This window comes from Gigantopelta aegis, chromosome 12 (assembly GCF_016097555.1).
Source record: "Gigantopelta aegis isolate Gae_Host chromosome 12, Gae_host_genome, whole genome shotgun sequence".
NCBI lineage: Eukaryota > Metazoa > Mollusca > Gastropoda > Neomphalida > Peltospiridae > Gigantopelta > Gigantopelta aegis.
This window is the reverse complement of record NC_054710.1, coordinates 53258834-53280325: the sequence shown is the minus strand read 5'-3', so window position 1 is coordinate 53280325 and position 21492 is coordinate 53258834. Positions and strand designations below refer to the sequence as shown.

General features: G+C 40.5%; 1 protein-coding gene across 1 annotated transcript in view; it reads left to right on the top strand.

Annotated features, from left to right (window-relative positions):
- LOC121386162 overlaps positions 1–21492 on the top strand; it is a 128479-nt gene that overhangs the window by 73073 nt on the left and 33914 nt on the right. Inside the window, exons 32-38 of the mRNA XM_041516960.1 lie at positions 4971–5101; positions 6395–6508; positions 7411–7551; positions 14768–14936; positions 16753–16989; positions 17339–17625; positions 18697–18828. Of these exons, the coding sequence (XP_041372894.1) occupies positions 4971–5101; positions 6395–6508; positions 7411–7551; positions 14768–14936; positions 16753–16989; positions 17339–17625; positions 18697–18828 (1211 nt within the window). The remainder of the gene's footprint in view (positions 1–4970; positions 5102–6394; positions 6509–7410; positions 7552–14767; positions 14937–16752; positions 16990–17338; positions 17626–18696; positions 18829–21492) is intronic.

Sequence of the window (21492 nt, the reverse complement as noted above, 5' to 3'; positions counted from 1 at the left end):
TTTCTCTCCTCATGTAGCTTGGTGACACGGAATGTTTCTTGTGTTAATACAGTCACACCAACATTCCTTTTCTTTAATCCTACGTGTTTCTCTCCTCATGTAGCTTGGTGACACGGAATGTTTCTTGTGTTAATACAGTCACACCAACATTCCTTTTCTTTAATCCTACGTGTTTCTCTCCTCATGTAGCTTGGTGACACGGAATGTTTCTTGTGTTAATACAGTCACACCAACATTCCTTTTCTTTAATCCTACGTGTTTCTCTCCTCATGTAGCTTGGTGACACGGAATGTTTCTTGTGTTAATACAGTCACACCAACATTCCTTTTCTTTAATCCTACGTGTTTCTCTCCTCATGTAGCTTGGTGACACGGAATGTTTCTTGTGTTAATACAGTCACACCAACATTCCTTTTCTTTAATCCTACGTGTTTCTCTCCTCATGTAGCTTGGTGACACGGAATGTTTCTTGTGTTAATACAGTCACACCAACATTCCTTTTCTTTAATCCTACGTGTTTCTCTCCTCATGTAGCTTGGTGACACGGAATGTTTCTTGTGTTAATACAGTCACACCAACATTCCTTTTCTTTAATCCTACGTGTTTCTCTCCTCATGTAGCTTGGTGACACGGAATGTTTCTTGTGTTAATACAGTCACACCAACATTCCTTTTCTTTAATCCTACGTGTTTCTCTCCTCATGTAGCTTGGTGACACGGAATGTTTCTTGTGTTAATACAGTCACACCAACATTCCTTTTCTTTAATCCTACGTGTTTCTCTCCTCATGTAGCTTGGTGACACGGAATGTTTCTTGTGTTAATACAGTCACACCAACATTCCTTTTCTTTAATCCTACGTGTTTCTCTCCTCATGTAGCTTGGTGACACGGAATGTTTCTTGTGTTAATACAGTCACACCAACATTCCTTTTCTTTAATCCTACGTGTTTCTCTCCTCATGTAGCTTGGTGACACGGAATGTTTCTTGTGTTAATACAGTCACACCAACATTCCTTTTCTTTAATCCTACGTGTTTCTCTCCTCATGTAGCTTGGTGACACGGAATGTTTCTTGTGTTAATACAGTCACACCAACATTCCTTTTCTTTAATCCTACGTGTTTCTCTCCTCATGTAGCTTGGTGACACGGAATGTTTCTTGTGTTAATACAGTCACACCAACATTCCTTTTCTTTAATCCTACGTGTTTCTCTCCTCATGTAGCTTGGTGACACGGAATGTTTCTTGTGTTAATACAGTCACACCAACATTCCTTTTCTTTAATCCTACGTGTTTCTCTCCTCATGTAGCTTGGTGACACGGAATGTTTCTTGTGTTAATACAGTCACACCAACATTCCTTTTCTTTAATCCTACGTGTTTCTCTCCTCATGTAGCTTGGTGACACGGAATGTTTCTTGTGTTAATACAGTCACACCAACATTCCTTTTCTTTAATCCTACGTGTTTCTCTCCTCATGTAGCTTGGTGACACGGAATGTTTCTTGTGTTAATACAGTCACACCAACATTCCTTTTCTTTAATCCTACGTGTTTCTCTCCTCATGTAGCTTGGTGACACGGAATGTTTCTTGTGTTAATACAGTCACACCAACATTCCTTTTCTTTAATCCTACGTGTTTCTCTCCTCATGTAGCTTGGTGACACGGAATGTTTCTTGTGTTAATACAGTCACACCAACATTCCTTTTCTTTAATCCTACGTGTTTCTCTCCTCATGTAGCTTGGTGACACGGAATGTTTCTTGTGTTAATACAGTCACACCAACATTCCTTTTCTTTAATCCTACGTGTTTCTCTCCTCATGTAGCTTGGTGACACGGAATGTTTCTTGTGTTAATACAGTCACACCAACATTCCTTTTCTTTAATCCTACGTGTTTCTCTCCTCATGTAGCTTGGTGACACGGAATGTTTCTTGTGTTAATACAGTCACACCAACATTCCTTTTCTTTAATCCTACGTGTTTCTCTCCTCATGTAGCTTGGTGACACGGAATGTTTCTTGTGTTAATACAGTCACACCAACATTCCTTTTCTTTAATCCTACGTGTTTCTCTCCTCATGTAGCTTGGTGACACGGAATGTTTCTTGTGTTAATACAGTCACACCAACATTCCTTTTCTTTAATCCTACGTGTTTCTCTCCTCATGTAGCTTGGTGACACGGAATGTTTCTTGTGTTAATACAGTCACACCAACATTCCTTTTCTTTAATCCTACGTGTTTCTCTCCTCATGTAGCTTGGTGACACGGAATGTTTCTTGTGTTAATACAGTCACACCAACATTCCTTTTCTTTAATCCTACGTGTTTCTCTCCTCATGTAGCTTGGTGACACGGAATGTTTCTTGTGTTAATACAGTCACACCAACATTCCTTTTCTTTAATCCTACGTGTTTCTCTCCTCATGTAGCTTGGTGACACGGAATGTTTCTTGTGTTAATACAGTCACACCAACATTCCTTTTCTTTAATCCTACGTGTTTCTCTCCTCATGTAGCTTGGTGACACGGAATGTTTCTTGTGTTAATACAGTCACACCAACATTCCTTTTCTTTAATCCTACGTGTTTCTCTCCTCATGTAGCTTGGTGACACGGAATGTTTCTTGTGTTAATACAGTCACACCAACATTCCTTTTCTTTAATCCTACGTGTTTCTCTCCTCATGTAGCTTGGTGACACGGAATGTTTCTTGTGTTAATACAGTCACACCAACATTCCTTTTCTTTAATCCTACGTGTTTCTCTCCTCAGTGATTGATTAAGCACCGACTACTGGATGTCAAACATTTGGTAATATTTGACACAAAGTCTTAAAAGTAATCGGCTACATTTTTCAATTAGCAGCAAGAGATCTTTTATATGCACTTTCCCTGAGACAGGACAGCACATACCGCCACCTTTGATACCTGCACCAATCGTGGGGCATTGGTTGGAAATGGAAATAGACAAGTAGACAACATAAAGAATACTACTACTATTATTATTACTACATGACTGGAGACACCAGATAATATTAAATTTATGTCACAACCAGTTGTTTGGAAAGCAGGCTACAGGTAGTACTAAACCAAATAACTTCCGGCTGGGTCAAAGTTCGAGGTGCACCCAACTTTTAATAGAGAAGTGAACACCACAAGTTCTGTGATTGGTTATAAATGTGAGTGTGTTGGTTGTAAAAAAAATTAGTTTCATCTGGGCTAAAAATGTATGCAATTTTATTTCATCTAGTACCACTGTGTCAAGTAGCCTTGTGCTTGGAACATGTATGGGGTACCTGTAAAAACAAGTACTAAAATTTTGTACGGAACTAGGGTAGTCATAGATGCTACCCGTTATCTCAGAAATGAGCAGCTTGACACCCACTTTTTTGTGATTCACTTTAAGGGTGAGGGGTGGTAGTATTTATATCCGTGGCGTTTATGTCGATTGATACGCTGCAGGTAGGAGTTTTAGCCACATATGTTACTATTGTCGTCTATGGGATTTGATTTGGTAGTATACACCCTATAGAGTCTCAAAGCTATCTTAGTGCTAAGATATCTTGAAACCAATGTAGGCTATGATGCCACTATGACACACGTCATAGCCATCATAACGGTTTTAAGATATTGTATCATTAAAAAAACTTTTAAAATATTGGTCCACATACCTGTGCAGAAAATTTTATTGGTGTGTGTGTGTGTGGGGAGGGTCAGGACATGTTCCCTTGAAAATATATGATAAGAAAGAAATTCGATTTGGAGCAGGTGTTTTGATTAGATATTTAATAAATCATAGTTTTAAAGTCGCCTCCATCAGTAATATGACATCATCACAATTAGTACAGATATAGTGTGAAATCCTGCAGTGTTACTAAATCTTATGAAGAGGTTACACACAGGTAAGCAAGTGTTCATGGCTTGTACATACATGTAGGTTAATAATGGTAAACATCTATGACATCGCCTGTTACCTATTGCTATGACATCACCTATTGCTATGACATCACCTGTTGCTGTGACATCACCTAGTACTATGACATCACATATTGCTATGACATCACATATTGCTATGACATCACATATTGCTATGAAATCACCTATTGTTATGAATTAACATTTATTATATAGATAGCAATGAAATATATAGATCTACGGAAACCATAAAAGTCATATCCGGTGAAAAGTCATATTTTCACTGTATTTTAGCTACAGTGAAAATATAGAAGTCGTATTTACTTTTTTGTAAAAGTGCATGATTAAATTATCTTCCTTCGTCTCGGTTTTTCTTATTTAAATTTGATGATTACCAATGCATCTGATCGTATCTGAAAAATAAAAAATGTAATTTAAACAACTGCACCTATAAAAAAGGGATTTGAAGTGCAATTACGATAAAATATATAAAACAAATTGAATACGAAGCTGCATAATTATGACACAATGTAGTGTCATCGAGTGTAAGTGTAAGAATTTAACGGCGTTCGACTCGTTTTGTTTTTGTGGGAGTTTTTAGAGGATCGCTTTGTCAGGTATGTTTGCACCGCAGTATTGTTAAATAAATGTTAATAAAGATAAATTTTAATCAAATTTCTTTTTAAAAGTCTATGGTAAAGTAAATTTTCTGGCAAAGTTCCATAGGAAGAAATATATCATGACGTTACATGTTTTCGATAGGATAAGCGAAAGATATTACCAAAAAGCGAAAGATATTGTTAAAAATTAGGAAATATGTATATAATAAATAGACCATTTCATGGTATTTTTCCGAATACGATTTTAATGTCAAATCGTGATGTGTGAAAACCATATTTTCACTCATTGCTTCGCAATTCGTTAAAATATGGTTTTCACACACCACTCGTTGACATAAAAATCGTATTCGAAAAAAAACATGAAATAGCCTCTATATATCTTTGATGTTTACATGACTCTCCCATTGTACAGATGTTGAGTTAATAATTGACTTGTATTACAGGTGTAAGCCGGGATACAGGGGAAGTAACTGCGAGACAAACTATGATCTGTGTCAGATAGCCAATCCATGCGTGGGACCAGGCAGCGTGTGTTCCGTTAACGGCGCCACGACAACCTGCAAGTGTTCCACAGGTCTGTCCTTTGTGTCAGGCGTTGGTGCTGGCTATTTGTAATGTACTGATCGACCACAAACACCACACAGATACGGATTTAATGTTCTTTGATCTATTAGTGCCCTATCAGTCCAACTGGAGAGGACCATATAGGTTTATAGTCTTCGTCATTCTGCCCAGCTATGTTTCTGTCCGTCTGTCTCCCCAAATTTTGACACAGTTATAATTTTATTACATATTAATTTTCATTTTTTTAAGATTCCCTCCAAATCTCCCCCAAAGTTCCCTTGGCATTCTGCTTCATGTCATCGGGCCCCCCTAAATGGATTTTTGGATCTGCCACTGACAGAGTTATGGCCCTTGAACTTAGGAGATATAAAAATATGTTGCGCCCAGTAGGGGACATACGTATTGTTTATTACAGAACTTTCAGAATGCTTGTTCCAGTTTTGAACATACTGAAATGACTTTAACTTCAGATAAAGATATACTATCATAAATCTAACTGAATCACATGACGAATTCATCTGACAATGTAATTTACATTCATAAATCTTACTGAATCACATGACGAATTCATCTGACAATGTAATTTACATTCATAAATCTAACTGAATCACATGACGAATTCATCTGACAATGTAATTTACATTCATAAATCTAACTGAATCACATGACGAATTCATCTGACAATGTAATTTACATTCATAAACCTTACTGAATCACATGACGAATTCATCTGACAATGTAATTTACATTAATAAATCTTACTGAATCACATGACGAATTGATCTGACAATGTAATTTACATTCATAAACCTAACTGAATCACATGATGAATTGATCTGACAATGTAATTACATTCATAAACCTTACTGAATCATGTGACAAATTGATCTAACAATGTAATTTACATTCATAAATCTAACTGAATCATGTGACGAATTCATCTGACAATGTAATTTACATTCATAAACCTAACTGAATCACGTGACGAATTCATCTGACAATGTAATTTACATTCATAAACCTAACTGAATCATGTGACGAATTCATCTGACAATGTAATTTACATTCATAAACCTAACTGAATCATGTGACGAATTCATCTGACAATGTAATTTACATTCATAAACCCTCGGGCATTTATTCATTAATTTGTATGTTGTATGGGATAATTTCACATTATTTGGTACATACCAAATATCTGGGAGACACTGCAGTGTTCAGTGAAAGAAGGTTACTAACATTAAGAAGCCAACTTGGTTTGATTGTTGTTTTCAGTACTGTACTGTGTATTGTGTCGTTACAGGCTATAGTGGACTGTACTGTGAGAAGAAGGCTGTGTCCTGTTCGTCTGGATACTGCATGAACGGAGCCACCTGTGAACTAGTTGCAGGCACTGTTCACTGTTCATGTTTACCAGGTATGTTGTAACCTTCTGAATACTGTCTGAATGTAGCCCCTGTGAACTAGGTGGAGGCACCGTTCACTGTTCATGTTTACCAGGTATGTTTTAACCTTCTGAATATTGTCTGAATGTAGCAACCTGTGAACTAGTTGAGGCATTGTTCACTGTTCATGTTTACCAGGTATGTTTTAACCTGTCTGAATGGAGCCACCTGTGAACTAGTTGCAGGCACTGTTCATGTTTACCAGGTATGTTTTAACCTGAATACTGTAAATGGAGCCACTTGTGAACTAGTTACAGGAACTGTTTACTGTTCATGTTTACCAGGTATATTTTAACCTGAATACTGTCTAAATTGAGCGACTTGTGAACTAGTTGTAGACACTGTTCATGTTTACCAGGTATGTTTTAACCTAAATACTGTCTAAATGGAGCCACCTTTGAACTAGTTGTAGACACTGTTCATGTTTACCAGGTATGTTTTAACCTGAATACTGTCTAAATGGAGCCACCTGTGAACTAGTTGCAGACAATGTTCGCTGTTCATGTTTACCAGGTATGTTTTAACCTGAATACTGTCTAAATGGAGCCACCTGTGAACTAGTTACAGACACTGTTCACTGTTCATGTTTACCAGGTATGTTTTAACCGAAATACTGTCTGAATGGAGCCACCTGTGAACTAATTACAGACACTGTTCACTGTTTATGTTTACCAGGTATGTTTTAACCTGAATACTGTCTGTTGACTGTTCATGTTTACCAGGTATGTTTTAACCCGAATACTGTCTGAATGGAGTCACCTGTGAACTAGTTACACTGTTCACTGTTCATGTTTATCAGGTATGTTTTAACCCGAATACTGTCTGAATGGAGCCACCTGTGAACTAGTTGCAACCATCTCACTTTATTTTCCAGGATTTACAGGAGACCAGTGTCAGACTAAGATAAACAACTGTCTCACTAACACGTGTCCCCCGGGATCCAAGTGTGTCGACAGCATCGATTCCTTCACCTGTAAATGTGAATCAGGAAAGATTGGCATCCAGTGTAGTAAAGGTATGTTAACTGGCTGTTCATGGCTTGAAATTAACACCACACTCTGTTTAAATGCTAGAAACAAAAAATTACATTGTGTTATTCACTCCCCCAAAAGTTTGTCTCAGGTGAAACAGGTCTATGTTTCTCTGTCTCTAACTCTCTCCCTCAATGTCTCTCTCTCTCCCTCTGTCTCTGTCTCTGTCTCTGTCTCTCTCTCTCTCTCTGTCTCTCTCTCTCTCTCTCTCTCTCTCTCTCTCTCTCTCTCTCTCTCTCTCTCTCTCTCTCTCTCTCTCTCTCTCTCTCTCTCTCTGTCTCTCTCTCTCTCTCTCTCTCTCTCTCTCTCTCTTCTCTCTCTCTCTCTTTCTCTCTCTCTCTCTCTTTTCCTCTCTCTCTCTATTTCTTTCTCTCTCTCTCTTTTCCTCTCTCTCTCTCTTCCTCTGTCTCTCTCTGTCTCTCTCTCTCTCTCTTCCCCTCTCTCTCTCTCTCTCTCTCTCTCTCTCTCTCTCTCTCTCTTTTCCTCTCTCTCTCTCTTTCTTTCTCTCTCTCTCTTTTCTCTCTCTCTCTCTCTTCCTCTGTCTCTCTCTGTCTCTCTCTCTCTCTTCCCTCTCTCTCTCTCTCTCTCTCTCTCTCTCTCTCTCTCTCTCTCTCTCTCTCTCTCTCTCTCTCTCTCTTTTCCTCTCTCTCTCTATTCTTTCTCTCTCTCTTTTCCTCTCTTTTCTTCCTCTCTCTCTCTCTTCCTCTGTCTCTCTCTTCCCCCTCTCTCTCTCTCTTCCTCTCTCTCTCTCTCTCTCTCTCTCTCTCTCTCTCTCTCTCTCTCTCTCTCTCTCTCTCTCTCTCTCTCTCTCTCTCTCTTTTCCTCTCTCTCTCTATTTCTTTCTCTCTCTTTTCCTCTCTCTCTCTCTTCCTCTGTCTTCTCTCTCTCTCTCTCTTCCCTCTCTCTCTCTCTCTCTCTCTCTCTCTCTCTCTCTCTCTCTCTCTCTCTCTCTCTCTCTCTCTCTCTCTCTCTCTCTTTATGAGGGGCTGGACATGGCCCAGTGGTAAAGTGTTCACTTAATGCACAGTCAGTCTAGGATCGATTCCCATTGGTGTGCACCCTGACTGGTATATCAAAGGCTGTGGTATGTGCTATCCTATCTGTGGGATGGTGCATATAAAAGATCCCTTGCTACTAATGGAGAAATGTAGCAGGTTTCCCCTCTAAGACTATACGTAAAAAAAATACCAACTGTTTTACATCCATTAGCCAATGATTAATAATAAATCAGCTTGCTCTAGTGGTGTTGTTAGACAGCAAACTTCTCTCTCTTTCTGATTTTCCTTTTCTTTCTAACAAATGATTAAACATTTCAATACAGTGAAACCTCTCAAACCAGACCCTCTTCATTCCGAGGGTGTCCGCTTTAGAAGAGTTTCACTGTATATAGTAATTGTAACTTTTGGCTCTGTGTTTCAACAGTCTTGGTTCCGAGGGTGTCCGGATTAGAAGAGTTTCACTGTATATAGTAATTGTAACTTTTGGCTCTTTGTGTTTCAACAGTCTTGGTTCCGAGGGTGTCCGCTTTAGAAGAGTTTCACTGTATATAGTAATTGTAACTTTTGGCTCTTTGTGTTTCAACAGTCTTGGTTCCGAGGGTGTCCGCTTTAGAAGAGTTTCACTGTATATATAGTAATTGTATCTTTTGGCTCTTTGTGTTTCAAAAGTCTTGGTTCCGAGGGTGTCCGCTTTAGAAGAGTTTCACTGTATATAGTAATTGTAACTTTTGGCTCTTTGTGTTTCAACAGTCTTGGTTCCGAGGGTGTCCGCTTTAGAAGAGTTTCACTGTATATAGTAATTGTAATTTTGGCTCTTTGTGTTTCAAAAGTCTTGGTTACGAGGGTGTCCGCTTTAGAAGAGTTTCACTGTATATAGTAATTGTAACTTTTGGCTCTTTGTGTTTCAACAGTCTTGGTTCCGAGGGTGTCCGGATTAGAAGAGTTTCACTGTATATAGTAATTGTAACTTTTGGCTCTTTGTGTTTCAAAAGTCTTTGTTCCGAGGGTGTCCGGATTAGAAGAGTTTCACTGTATTTAGTAATTGTAACTTTTGGCTCTTTGTGTTTCAAAAGTCTTTGTTCCGAGGGTGTCCGCTTTAGAAGAGTTTCACTGTATATAGTAATTGTAAACTTTGGCTCTTTGTGTTTCAACAGTCTTGGTTATGGGGGTGTCCGGTTTAGAAGAGTTTCACTGTATATAGTAATTGTAACTTTTGGCTCTTTGTGTTTCAAAAGTCTTGGTTCCGAGGGTGTCCGCTTTAGAAGAGTTTCACTGTATATAGTAATTGTAACTTTTGGCTCTTTGTGTTTCAACAGTCTTGGTTCCGAGGGTGTCCGCTTTAGAAGAGTTTCACTGTATATAGTAATTGTAACTTTTGGCTCTTTGTGTTTCAACAGTCTTGGTTCCGAGGGTGTCCGCTTTAGAAGAGTTTCACTGTATATAGTAATTGTAACTTTTGGCTCTTTGTGTTTCAACAGTCTTGGTTCCGAGGGTGTCCGCTTTAGAAGAGTTTCACTGTATATAGTAATTGTAACTTTTGGCTCTTTGTGTTTCAACAGTCTTGGTTCCGAGGGTGTCCGGTTTAGAAGAGTTTCACTGTATATAGTAATTGTAACTTTTGGCTCTTTGTGTTTCAACAGTCTTGGTTCCGAGGGTGTCCGCTTTAGAAGAGTTTCACTGTATATAGTAATTGTAACTTTTGGCTCTTTGTGTTTCAACAGTCTTGGTTATGGGGGTGTCCGGTTTAGAAGAGTTTCACTGTATATAGTAATTGTAACTTTTGGCTCTTTGTGTTTCAACAGTCTTGGTTCCGAGGGTGTCCGCTTTAGAAGAGTTTCACTGTATATAGTAATTGTAACTTTTGGCTCTTTGTGTTTCAACAGTCTTGGTTCCGAGGGTGTCCGGTTTAGAAGAGTTTCACTGTATATAGTAATTGTAACTTTTGGCTCTTTGTGTTTCAACAGTCTTGGTTATGGGGGTGTCCGGTTTTAGAAGAGTTTCACTGTATATAGTAATTGTAACTTTTGGCTCTTTGTGTTTCAACAGTCTTGGTTCCGAGGGTGTCCGCTTTAGAAGAGTTTCACTGTATATAGTAATTGTAACTTTTGGCTCTTTGTGTTTCAACAGTCTTGGTTCCGAGGGTGTCCGCTTTAGAAGAGTTTCACTGTATATAGTAATTGTAACTTTTGGCTCTTTGTGTTTCAACAGTCTTGGTTCCGAGGGTGTCCGCTTTAGAAGAGTTTCACTGTATATAGTAATTGTAACTTTTGGCTCTTTGTGTTTCAACAGTCTTGGTTTCCGGGGGTGTCCGGTTTAGAAGAGTTTCACTGTATATAGTAATTGTAACTTTTGGCTCTTTGTGTTTCAACAGTCTTGGTTCCGAGGGTGTCCGCTTTAGAAGAGTTTCACTGTATATAGTAATTGTAATTTTGGCTCTTTGTGTTTCAAAAGTCTTGGTTCCGAGGGTGTCCGCTTTAGAAGAGTTTCACTGTATATAGTAATTGTAACTTTTGGCTCTTTGTGTTTCAACAGTCTTGGTTCCGAGGGTGTCCGGATTAGAAGAGTTTCACTGTATATAGTAATTGTAACTTTTGGCTCTTTGTGTTTCAAAAGTCTTTGTTCCGAGGGTGTCCGCTTTAGAAGAGTTTCACTGTATATAGTAATTGTAACTTTTGGCTCTTTGTGTTTCAACAGTCTTGGTTATGGGGGTGTCCGGTTTAGAAGAGTTTCACTGTATATAGTAATTGTAACTTTTGGCTCTTTGTGTTTCAAAAGTCTTGGTTCCGAGGGTGTCCGCTTTAGAAGAGTTTCACTGTATATAGTAATTGTAACTTTTGGCTCTTTGTGTTTCAACAGTCTTGGTTCTGAGGGTGTCCGCTTTAGAAGAGTTTCACTGTATATAGTAATTGTAACTTTTGGCTCTTTGTGTTTCAACAGTCTTGGTTAGAGGGTGTCCGCTTTAGAAGAGTTTCACTGTATATAGTAATTGTAACTTTTGGCTCTTTGTGTTTCAACAGTCTTGGTTTCCAGGGGTGTCCGGTTTAGAAGAGTTTCACTGTATATAGTAATTGTAACTTTTGGCTCTTTGTGTTTCAACAGTCTTGGTTCCGAGGGTGTCCGCTTTAGAAGAGTTTCACTGTATATAGTAATTGTAACTTTTGGCTCTTTGTGTTTCAACAGTCTTGGTTCCAAGGGTGTCCGCTTTAGAAGAGTTTCACTGTATATAGTAATTGTAACTTTTGGCTCTTTGTGTTTCAACAGTCTTGGTTAGAGGGTGTCCGCTTTAGAAGAGTTTCACTGTATATAGTAATTGTAACTTTTGGCTCTTTGTGTTTCAACAGTCTTGGTTTCCAGGGGTGTCCGGTTTAGAAGAGTTTCACTGTATATAGTAATTGTAACTTTTGGCTCTTTGTGTTTCAACAGTCTTGGTTCCGAGGGTGTCCGCTTTAGAAGAGTTTCACTGTATATAGTAATTGTAACTTTTGGCTCTTTGTGTTTCAACAGTCTTGGTTCCGAGGGTGTCCGCTTTAGAAGAGTTTCACTGTATATAGTAATTGTAACTTTTGGCTCTTTGTGTTTCAACAGTCTTGAAGAAAACTTGCTATATTGTTTTTTTGTTGGCAGCAAGGGATCTTAATTTTATATGCACTTTCTTACAGACAAGACCTCACATACCATGGCCTTTGATCAACCAGTGCACCATGATTGGTATATTAAGGCCATGGTATGTGCTGTTCTGTCTGTGAAAAGTGAATATAAAAGATCCCTTGCTGCTAATGAAAATATGTAGTGCGTTTCCTCTCTGACACTGTATATGACAGAATTACCAAATGTTTGAATCTAGTAGCTGATGATTAATAAATCATTGTGCTCTAGTGGTGTCGTTAACCAGGGTTTGACATGTCCACTAGGTCTCGGTCCCAGCTAGTGAGGTTTTTTATCTGGGCTAGTGGAAATTATCAACTGTGTTACTATTATACATAGGACACTAGCCAAAGCTTCTGTGAGGGCTAGTGGAAATTATCAACTGTGTTACTATAATACATAGGGCACTAGTCAAAGCTTCTGTGAGGGCTGGTGGAAATTATCAACTGTATTACTATAATACATAGGACACTAGCCAAAGCTTCTGTGAGGGCTAGTGGAAATTATCAACTGTATTACTATAATACATAGGACACTAGCCAAAGCTTCTGTGAGGACTAGTGGAAATTATCAACTGTGTTACTATAATACATAGGACACTAGTCAAAGCTTCTGTGAGGGCTGGTGGAAATTATCAACTGTGTTACTATAATACATAGGACACTAGCCAAAGCTTCTGTGAGGACTAGTGGAAATTATCAACTGTGTTACTATAATACATAGGGCACTAGCCAAAGCTTCTGTGAGGGCTAGTGGAAATTATCAACTGTATCACTATAATACATAGGACACTAGTCAAAGCTTCTGTGAGGGCTAGTGGAAATTATCAACTGTATCACTATAATACATAGGGCACTAGTCAAAGCTTCTGTGAGGGCTAGTGGAAATTATCAGCTGTGTCACTATAATACATAGGGCACTAGCCAAAGCTTATGTGAGGACTAGTGGAAATTATCAACTGTATCACTATAATACATAGGGCACTAGTCAAAGCTTCTGTGAGGGCTAGTGGAAATTATCAGCTGTGTTACTATAATACATAGGGCACTAGCCAAAGCTTCTGTGAGGACTAGTGGAAATTATTAACTGTGTTACTATAATACATAGGGCACTAGCCAAAGCTTCTGTGAGGGCTAGTGAAAATTATCAACTGTGTTACTATAATACATAGGGCACTAGCCAAAGCTTCTGTGAGGACTAGTGGAAATTATCAACTGTGTTACTATAATACATAGGGCACTAGCCACAGCTTCTGTGAGGACTAGTGGAAATTATCAACTGTATTACTATAATACATAGGGCACTAGCCACAGCTTCTGTGAGGGCTAGTGGAAATTATCAACTGTATTACTATAATACATAGGACACTAGCCAAAGCTTCTGTGAGGGCTAGTGGAAATTATCAACTGTATTACTATAATACATAGGGCACTAGCCAAAGCTTCTGTGAGGACTAGTGGAAATTATCAACTGTGTTACTATAATACATAGGGCACTAGCCACAGCTTCTGTGAGGGCTAGTGGAAATTATCAACTGTGTTACTATAATACATAGGACACTAGTCAAAGCTTCTGTGAGGGCTAGTGGAAATTATCAACTGTATTACTATAATACTTAGGACACTAGTCAAAGCTTCTGTGAGGGCTAGTGGAAATTATCAACTGTATTACTATAATACATAGGGCACTAGTCAAAGCTTCTGTGAGGGCTAGTGGAAATTATCAACTGTATTACTATAATACATAGGGCACTAGTCAAAGCTTCTGTGAGGGCTAGTGGAAATTATCAACTGTTTCACTATAATACATAGGGCACTAGTCAAAGCTTCTGTGAGGGCTAGTGGAAATTATCAACTGTATTACTATAATACATAGGGCACTAGTCAAAGCTTCTGTGAGGGCTAGTGGAAATTATCAACTGTATTACTATAATACATAGGACACTAGCCAAAGCTTCTGTGAGGGCTAGTGGAAATTCTCAAACATTGTCGAACAATGTGTTAACCAAAACAAACTTTAACTCTATAACTCTGTCTGTGTTTACAGATCTATCTAACACTACATTAACTAACTTAACTCTCTCTCTCTCTGTGTGTTTACAGATCTATCTAACACTACATTAACTAACTTAACTCTCTCTGTGTCTGTGTTTACAGATCTATCTAACACTACATTAACTAACTTAACTCTCTCTCTCTCTCTCTCTGTCTGTGTTTACAGATCTATCTAACACTACATTAACTAACTTAACTCTCTCTGTGTCTGTGTTTATAGATCTATCTAACACTACATTAACTAAACTAACTCTCTCTCTCTCTCTGTCTGTGTTTACAGATCTATCTAACACTACATTAACTAAAATAACTCACTCTCTCTCTCTCTCTCTCTCTCTCTCTCTCTCTCTCTCTCTCTCTCTCTCTCTCTCTCTCTGTCTTTACATATCTGTCTAACACTACATTAACTTAAACTAACTCTTTAACTCTCTCTGTGTCTGTGTTTACAGACTTATCTAACACTACATTAACTAAACTAACTCTTTAACTCTATGTCTTTACAGATCTGTCTACGGATTTCGACCTCGTGTTCCCGGGTGCGCTGGGTTACACCCCCCCAGACTACCGGCTCACCCCCCAGCCCATTTCTCCCAGTCAGCTCTCTCTGTCTGTGTGGGTAAAATACGAACGTCACACCACACCAGGCACCATTCTCACGCTGTATGGACTCAGGTAACTGGTGATTTTATTCTCTGTGTCAGTGTGTGTTCAAATCCTGATGAGCATAAACCAGTTAACAGACAATCCTTTGTGCATGTTTGGGGGGATTTTCACTCAAATCACAGTTTGTGCATGTTTGGGGGGATTTTCACTCAAATCACAGTTTGTGCATATGTGTGTGGGGGGGATTTTCATTCAAATCACAGTTTGTGCATGTGTGGGGGGATTTTCACTCAAATCACAGTTTGTGCATGTGTGGGGGGATTTTCACTCAAATCATAGTTTGTGTATTTGCGGGGGGATTTTCATTCAAATCACAGTTTGTGCATGTTTGGGGGATTTTCACTCAAATCACAGTTTGTGCATGTTTGGGGGATTTTCACTCAAATCACAGTTTGTGCATGTTTGGGGGGATTTTCACTCAAATCACAGTTTGTGCATGTGGGGGGGATTTTCACTCAAATCTCATGTACCTAAAAGAATTTATAGACATTTGAACAACTTTGCCGATCCACACAGTTTGTTGTTTTGGGGTGATGTATGGGGGTTTCAAATCCCTATTTTTGGGTGGTGTATGGGGTTTTTAAACCCTTGTTTTGGGGTGGTGTATGGGGTTTTTAAACCCTTGTTTTGGGGTGGTGTATGGGGGCTTTAAACCCTTGTTTTGGAGTGGTGTATGGGGGTTTCAAACCCTTGTTTTGGGGTGGTGGTGTGGGTTTCAAACCCTTGTTTTGGGGTGGTGGTGTGGGTTTCAAATCCTTGTTTTGGGGTGATGTATGGGGTTTTCAAACCCTTGTTTTGGGGTGGTGGTGTGGGTTTCAAACCCTTGTTTTGGGGTGGTGGTGTGGGTTTCAAACCCTTGTTTTGGGGTGGTGGTGTGGGTTTCAAATCCTTGTTTTGGGGTGGTGTATGGGGGTTTCAAATCCTTGTTTTGGGGTGGTGTATGGGGTTTTTAAACCCTTGTTTTGGGGTGGTGTGGGTTTCAAACCCTTGTTTTGGGTTGGTGGTGTGGGTTTCAAACCCTTGTTTTGGGTTGGTGGTGTGGGTTTCAAATCCTTGTTTTGGGGTGGTGTATGGGGGTTTCAAACCCTTGTTTTGGGTTGGTGGTGTGGGTTTCAAACCGTTGTTTTGGGGTGGTGGTGTGGGTTTCAAAGCCTTGTTTTGGGGTGGTGGTGTGGGTTTCAAACCCTTGTTTTGGGATGGTGGTGTGGGTTTCAAACCCTTGTTTTGGGGTGGTGGTGTGGGTTTCAAACCCTTGTTTTGGGGTGGTGGTGTGGGTTTCAAACCCTTGTTTTGGGGTGGTGGTGTGGGTTTCAAACCCTTGTTTTGAGGTGGTGGTGTGGGTTTCAAACCCTTGTTTTGGGGTGGTGTATGGGGTTTCAAACCCTTATTTTGGGGGGTGGCATGGGTACCTTATTTTTGGGTGGTGTATGGGGGTTTCAATCCCTTATTTTGGGGTGGTGGTGTGGGTTTCAAACCCTTATTTTGGGGTGGGGTGTGGGGTTTCAAACCCTTATTTTGGGGTGGTGTATGGGGGTTTCAATCCCTTATTTTGGGGGGTGGCATGGGTTTCAAACCCTTATTTTTGGGTGGTGTATGGGGGTTTCAATCCCTTATTTTGGGGTGGTGGTGTGGGTTTCAAACCCTTATTTTGGGGTGGTGTATGGGGGTTTCAAACCCTTATTTTGGGGGGTGGCATGGGTTTCAAACCCTTGTTTTGGGTTGGTGTATGGGGGTTTCAAACCCTTATTTTAGGGTGGTATGGGAGTCATTAAACCTCTGATGAAGGTAAAAGAATTAACCAACATTTGTTGATTCTGACTTGCAGCTCCCTGTCACCCGCGGCAACCCCGACAGATCTCCTCTCCCTGGAGCGGGATCACATGACCGTCTCGTTTGCTGGCTACAAGGAACTGTCGTACGGGAAGGATCGCATCGACGACGGCTACTGGCACCATGTTGCCATCGTCTGGACTTCGGCATTCGGCAAACTCAGTATCTACGTTGACGCAACGCTTGTCGCATCTCTCAGTAACTATGGGCTGGGAACACATCTGTCGACATAGTAAGTGTGATGTCAGTAATATTAGAAGTAGTCAGTGATAGTAAAATATCACTCAGTAACTACGGGCTAGACTAGAAGTAGTCAGTGATAGTAGAATATCACTCAGTAACTACGGGCTAGACTAGAAGTAGTCAGTGATAGTAGAATATCACTCAGTAACTACGGGCTAGACTAGAAGTAGTCAGTGATAGTAAAATATCACTCAGTAACTACGGGCTAGACTAGAAGTAGTCAGTGATAGTAGAATATCACTCAGTAACTACGGGCTAGACTAGAAGTAGTCAGTGATAGTAGAACCGCCTCTGGTACATTGTTGACTGAAGTTCTGTTTTCGTGTTGTTATTTCCAGTGGACTGTTGGCACTGGACGGGACCTACCGGCCGTCGACACAAAGCGTTGACCAATCGACGGGCATGAGGGGCCGTATCAGTCGGCTCCATGTCACCAAAGGCTCGCTCTCGTTCCCGGCCGACATCGAACAACTGTACGCGAACATCAACGCCGTGCCCCCACAGGATATCCCAGAATTCAATGCTGACATTGTGGATGGCGTCAACGGATTGCTCGACTACCAGAGTCAGCTAACGCTTGGAACATGTCGCCGTGGAGACGAGAGCTGCAGATCTTTGAGACAAAGTAAAGAATTAATTAAATATTTTGTGTTTTCGATAAACAGTCGGAACATGTCGCCATGGAGACACTAGCTGAAAAGCTCTCAGTCAAAGTTAAATTTTGTTTTGTTTAACGACACCACTAGAGCACTTGATTATTAATCATCGGCTATTGGATGTCAAACATTTGGTTATTTTGACATATATTCTTGGAGAGGAAACCCGTAACATGTTTCCATTAGTAGCAAGGGATCTTTTACATGCACCATCCCACAGATAGGATAGCACATACCACAGCCTTTGATGTACAAGTAGTTCGTACAAGCAGCCCCTCTCAAAGTCATAGTAATTTAAATATTTATTTTTCTCTTTTCAATTAACAATGATATACCTTTCCTGTATCTGTAGTTCCTACAAGGATATACCTTTCCTAAAGGGGCGGGACATAGCCCAGTGGGCACGGTCCGTCTGGGATTGATCAGTGGGCCCATTGGACTATTTATCGTTCTAGCCAATGCACCATGACTGGTACATTAAAGGCCATGGTATGTGCTGTCCTGTCTATGAAATAAACTCTGGAAAACTGTATGTGGGACAGACAGACAAAAAGATGGACGGTTAGAAACAAAACTTGTTGGACTTGTAGGGATGGGGGACTAATAATTTTTATGGGTTTAGTGATTTTAATTAAAGTATGATAGTGGGAAAAGTTAAAAGTTTGTTTTGATTAATAACACCACTAGAGCACATTGATTTATTAATCATTGGCTATTTGGTAGTCTAAGAGAGGAAACCCGTGACATGTTTCCAATAGTAGCAAGGGATCTTTTATATGCACCATCCCACAGACAGGACAGCACATACCACGGCCTTTGATATATCAGTCGTGGTGCACTGGCTGGAACGAGAAGCCCAATGAGCCCACCGACGGGGATCGATCCTAAACCGACCGTGCATCAAGCAAACACTTTACCACTGGGCTACGTGCCGCTGATAAAAAACAAGTGTCAGAATAACCACATGTTAAACATCAAAGAGCCATAGGTTAAAATGTGCTGACGAGTCATTACAAAAACATTCCTTTCTTTTATTGTAGTTGTTGCTCGTCCGACCGTGATGACGTGCCCGTCAGACCAGATGCTGGTCAGTGGCCGTGTGTCGTCGCCACGCTGGACAGAACCCACGTTTCAAGGTCACAGAACCATCAGAGCAACTTCAGTGTCTGGAGGTAAACTAGTGGTTCTCTTCTCTAGTGTCTGGAGGTAAAATAGTGGAGCTCTTCTCTATAGGGAGGTGTATAAAGTTCAGTGTCCGGAGATAAACTAGTGGATCTCTGCTCTATAGGGAGGTGTATAAAGTTCAGTGTCCGGAGATAAACTAGTGGAGCTCTTCTCTATAGGGAGGTGTATAAAGTTCAGTGTCCAGAGGTAAACTAGTGGAGCTCTTCTCTATAGGGAGGTGTATAAAGTTCAGTGTCCGGAGATAAACTAGTGGATCTCTGCTCTATAGGGAGGTGTATAAAGTTCAGTGTCCAGAGGTAAACTAGTGGAGCTCTTCTCTATAGGGAGGTGTATAAAGTTCAGTGTCCGGAGGTAAAATAGTGGATCTCTGCTCTATAGGGAGGTGTATAAAGTTCAGTGTCCAGAGGTAAACTAGTGGAGCTCTTCTCTATAGGGAGGTGTATAAAGTTCAGTGTCCGGAGATAAACTAGTGGAGCTCTTCTCTATAGGGAGGTGTATAAAGTTCAGTGTCCGGAGGTAAAATAGTGGAGCTCTTCTCTATAGGGAGGTGTATAAAGTTCAGTGTCCGGAGGTAAACTAGTGGAGCTCTTCTCTATAGGGAGGTGTATAAAGTTCAGTGTCCAGAGGTAAAATAGTGGAGCTCTTCTCTATAGGGAGGTGTATAAAGTTCAGTGTCCGGAGATAAACTAGTGGAGCTCTTCTCTATAGGGAGGTGTATAAAGTTCAGTGTCCGGAGGTAAAATAGTGGAGCTCTTCTCTATAGGGAGGTGTATAAAGTTCAGTGTCCGGAGATAAACTAGTGGAGCTCTTCTCTATAGGGAGGTGTATAAAGTTCTGTGTCCAGAGGTAAACTAGTGGAGCTCTTCTCTATAGGGAGGTGTATAAAGTTCAGTGTCCGGAGGTAAACTAGTGGAGCTCTGCTCTATAGGGAGGTGTATAAAGTTCAGTGTCCGGAGATAAACTAGTGGAGCTCTGCTCTATAGGGAGGTGTATAAAGTTCAGTGTCCGGAGATAAACTAGTGGAGCTCTGCTCTATAGGGAGGTGTATAAAGTTCAGTGTCCGGAGATAAACTAGTGGAGCTCTGCTCTATAGGGAGGTGTATAAAGTTCAGTGTCCGGAGATAAACTAGTGGAGCTCTGCTCTATAGGGAGGTGTATAAAGTTCAGTGTCCGGAGATAAACTAGTGGAGCTCTGCTCTATAGGGAGGTGTATAAAGTTCAGTGTCCGGAGATAAACTAGTGGAGCTCTGCTCTATAGGGAGGTGTATAAAGTTCAGTGTCCGGAGATAAACTAGTGGAGCTCTGCTCTATAGGGAGGTGTATAAAGTTCAGTGTCCGGAGATAAACTAGTGGAGCTCTTCTCTATAGGGAGGTGTATAAAGTTCAGTGTCGGAGATAAACTAGTGGAGGTCTTCTCTATAGGGAGGTGTATAAAGTTCAGTGTCCGGAGATAAACTAGTGGAGCTCTTCTCTATAGGGAGGTGTATAAAGTTCAGTGTCCGGAGGTAAACTAGTGGAGCTCTTCTCTATAGGGAGGTGTATAAAGTTCAGTGTCCGGAGGTAAACTAGTGGAGCTCTTCTCTATAGGGAGGTGTATAAAGTTCAGTGTCCGGAGGTAAACTAGTGGAGCTCTTCTCTATAGGGAGGTGTATAAAGTTCAGTGTCCGGAGGTAAACTAGTGGAGCTCTTCTCTATAGGGAGGTGTATAAAGTTCAGTGTCCGGAGGTAAACTAGTGGAGCTCTTCTCTATAGGGAGGTGTATAAAGTTCAGTGTCCGGAGGTAAAAAACTAGTGGAGCTCTTCTCTATAGGGAGGTGTATAAAGTTCAGTGTCCGGAGGTAAACTAGTGGAGCTCTTCTCTATAGGGAGGTGTATAAAGTTCAGTGTCCGGAGATAAACTAGTGGAGCTCTGCTCTATAGGGAGGTGTATAAAGTTCAGTGTCCGGAGATAAACTAGTGGAGCTCTGCTCTATAGGGAGGTGTATAAAGTTCAGTGTCCGGAGTATAAACTAGTGGAGCTCTGCTCTATAGGGAGGTGTATAAAGTTCAGTGTCCGGAGATAAACTAGTGGAGCTCTGCTCTATAGGGAGGTGTATAAAGTTCAGTGTCCGGAGATAAACTAGTGGAGCTCTGCTCTATAGGGAGGTGTATAAAGTTCAGTGTCCGGAGATAAACTAGTGGAGCTCTGCTCTATAGGGAGGTGTATAAAGTTCAGTGTCCGGAGGTAAACTAGTGGAGCTCTGCTCTATAGGGAGGTGTATAAAGTTCAGTGTCCGGAGATAAACTAGTGGAGCTCTGCTCTATAGGGAGGTGTATAAAGTTCAGTGTCCGGAGATAAACTAGTGGAGCTCTGCTCTATAGGGAGGTGTATAAAGTTCAGTGTCCGGAGGTAAACTAGTGGAGCTCTGCTCTATAGGGAGGTGTATAAAGTTCAGTGTCTAAACTAGTGGAGCTCTGCTCTATAGGGAGGTGTATAAAGTTCAGTGTCCGGAGGTAAACTAGTGGAGCTCTGCTCTATAGGGAGGTGTATAAAGTTCAGTGTCCGGAGGTAAACTAGTGGAGCTCTTCTCTATAGGGAGGTGTATAAAGTTCAGTGTCCGGAGATAAACTAGTGGAGCTCTTCTCTATAGGGAGGTGTATAAAGTTCAGTG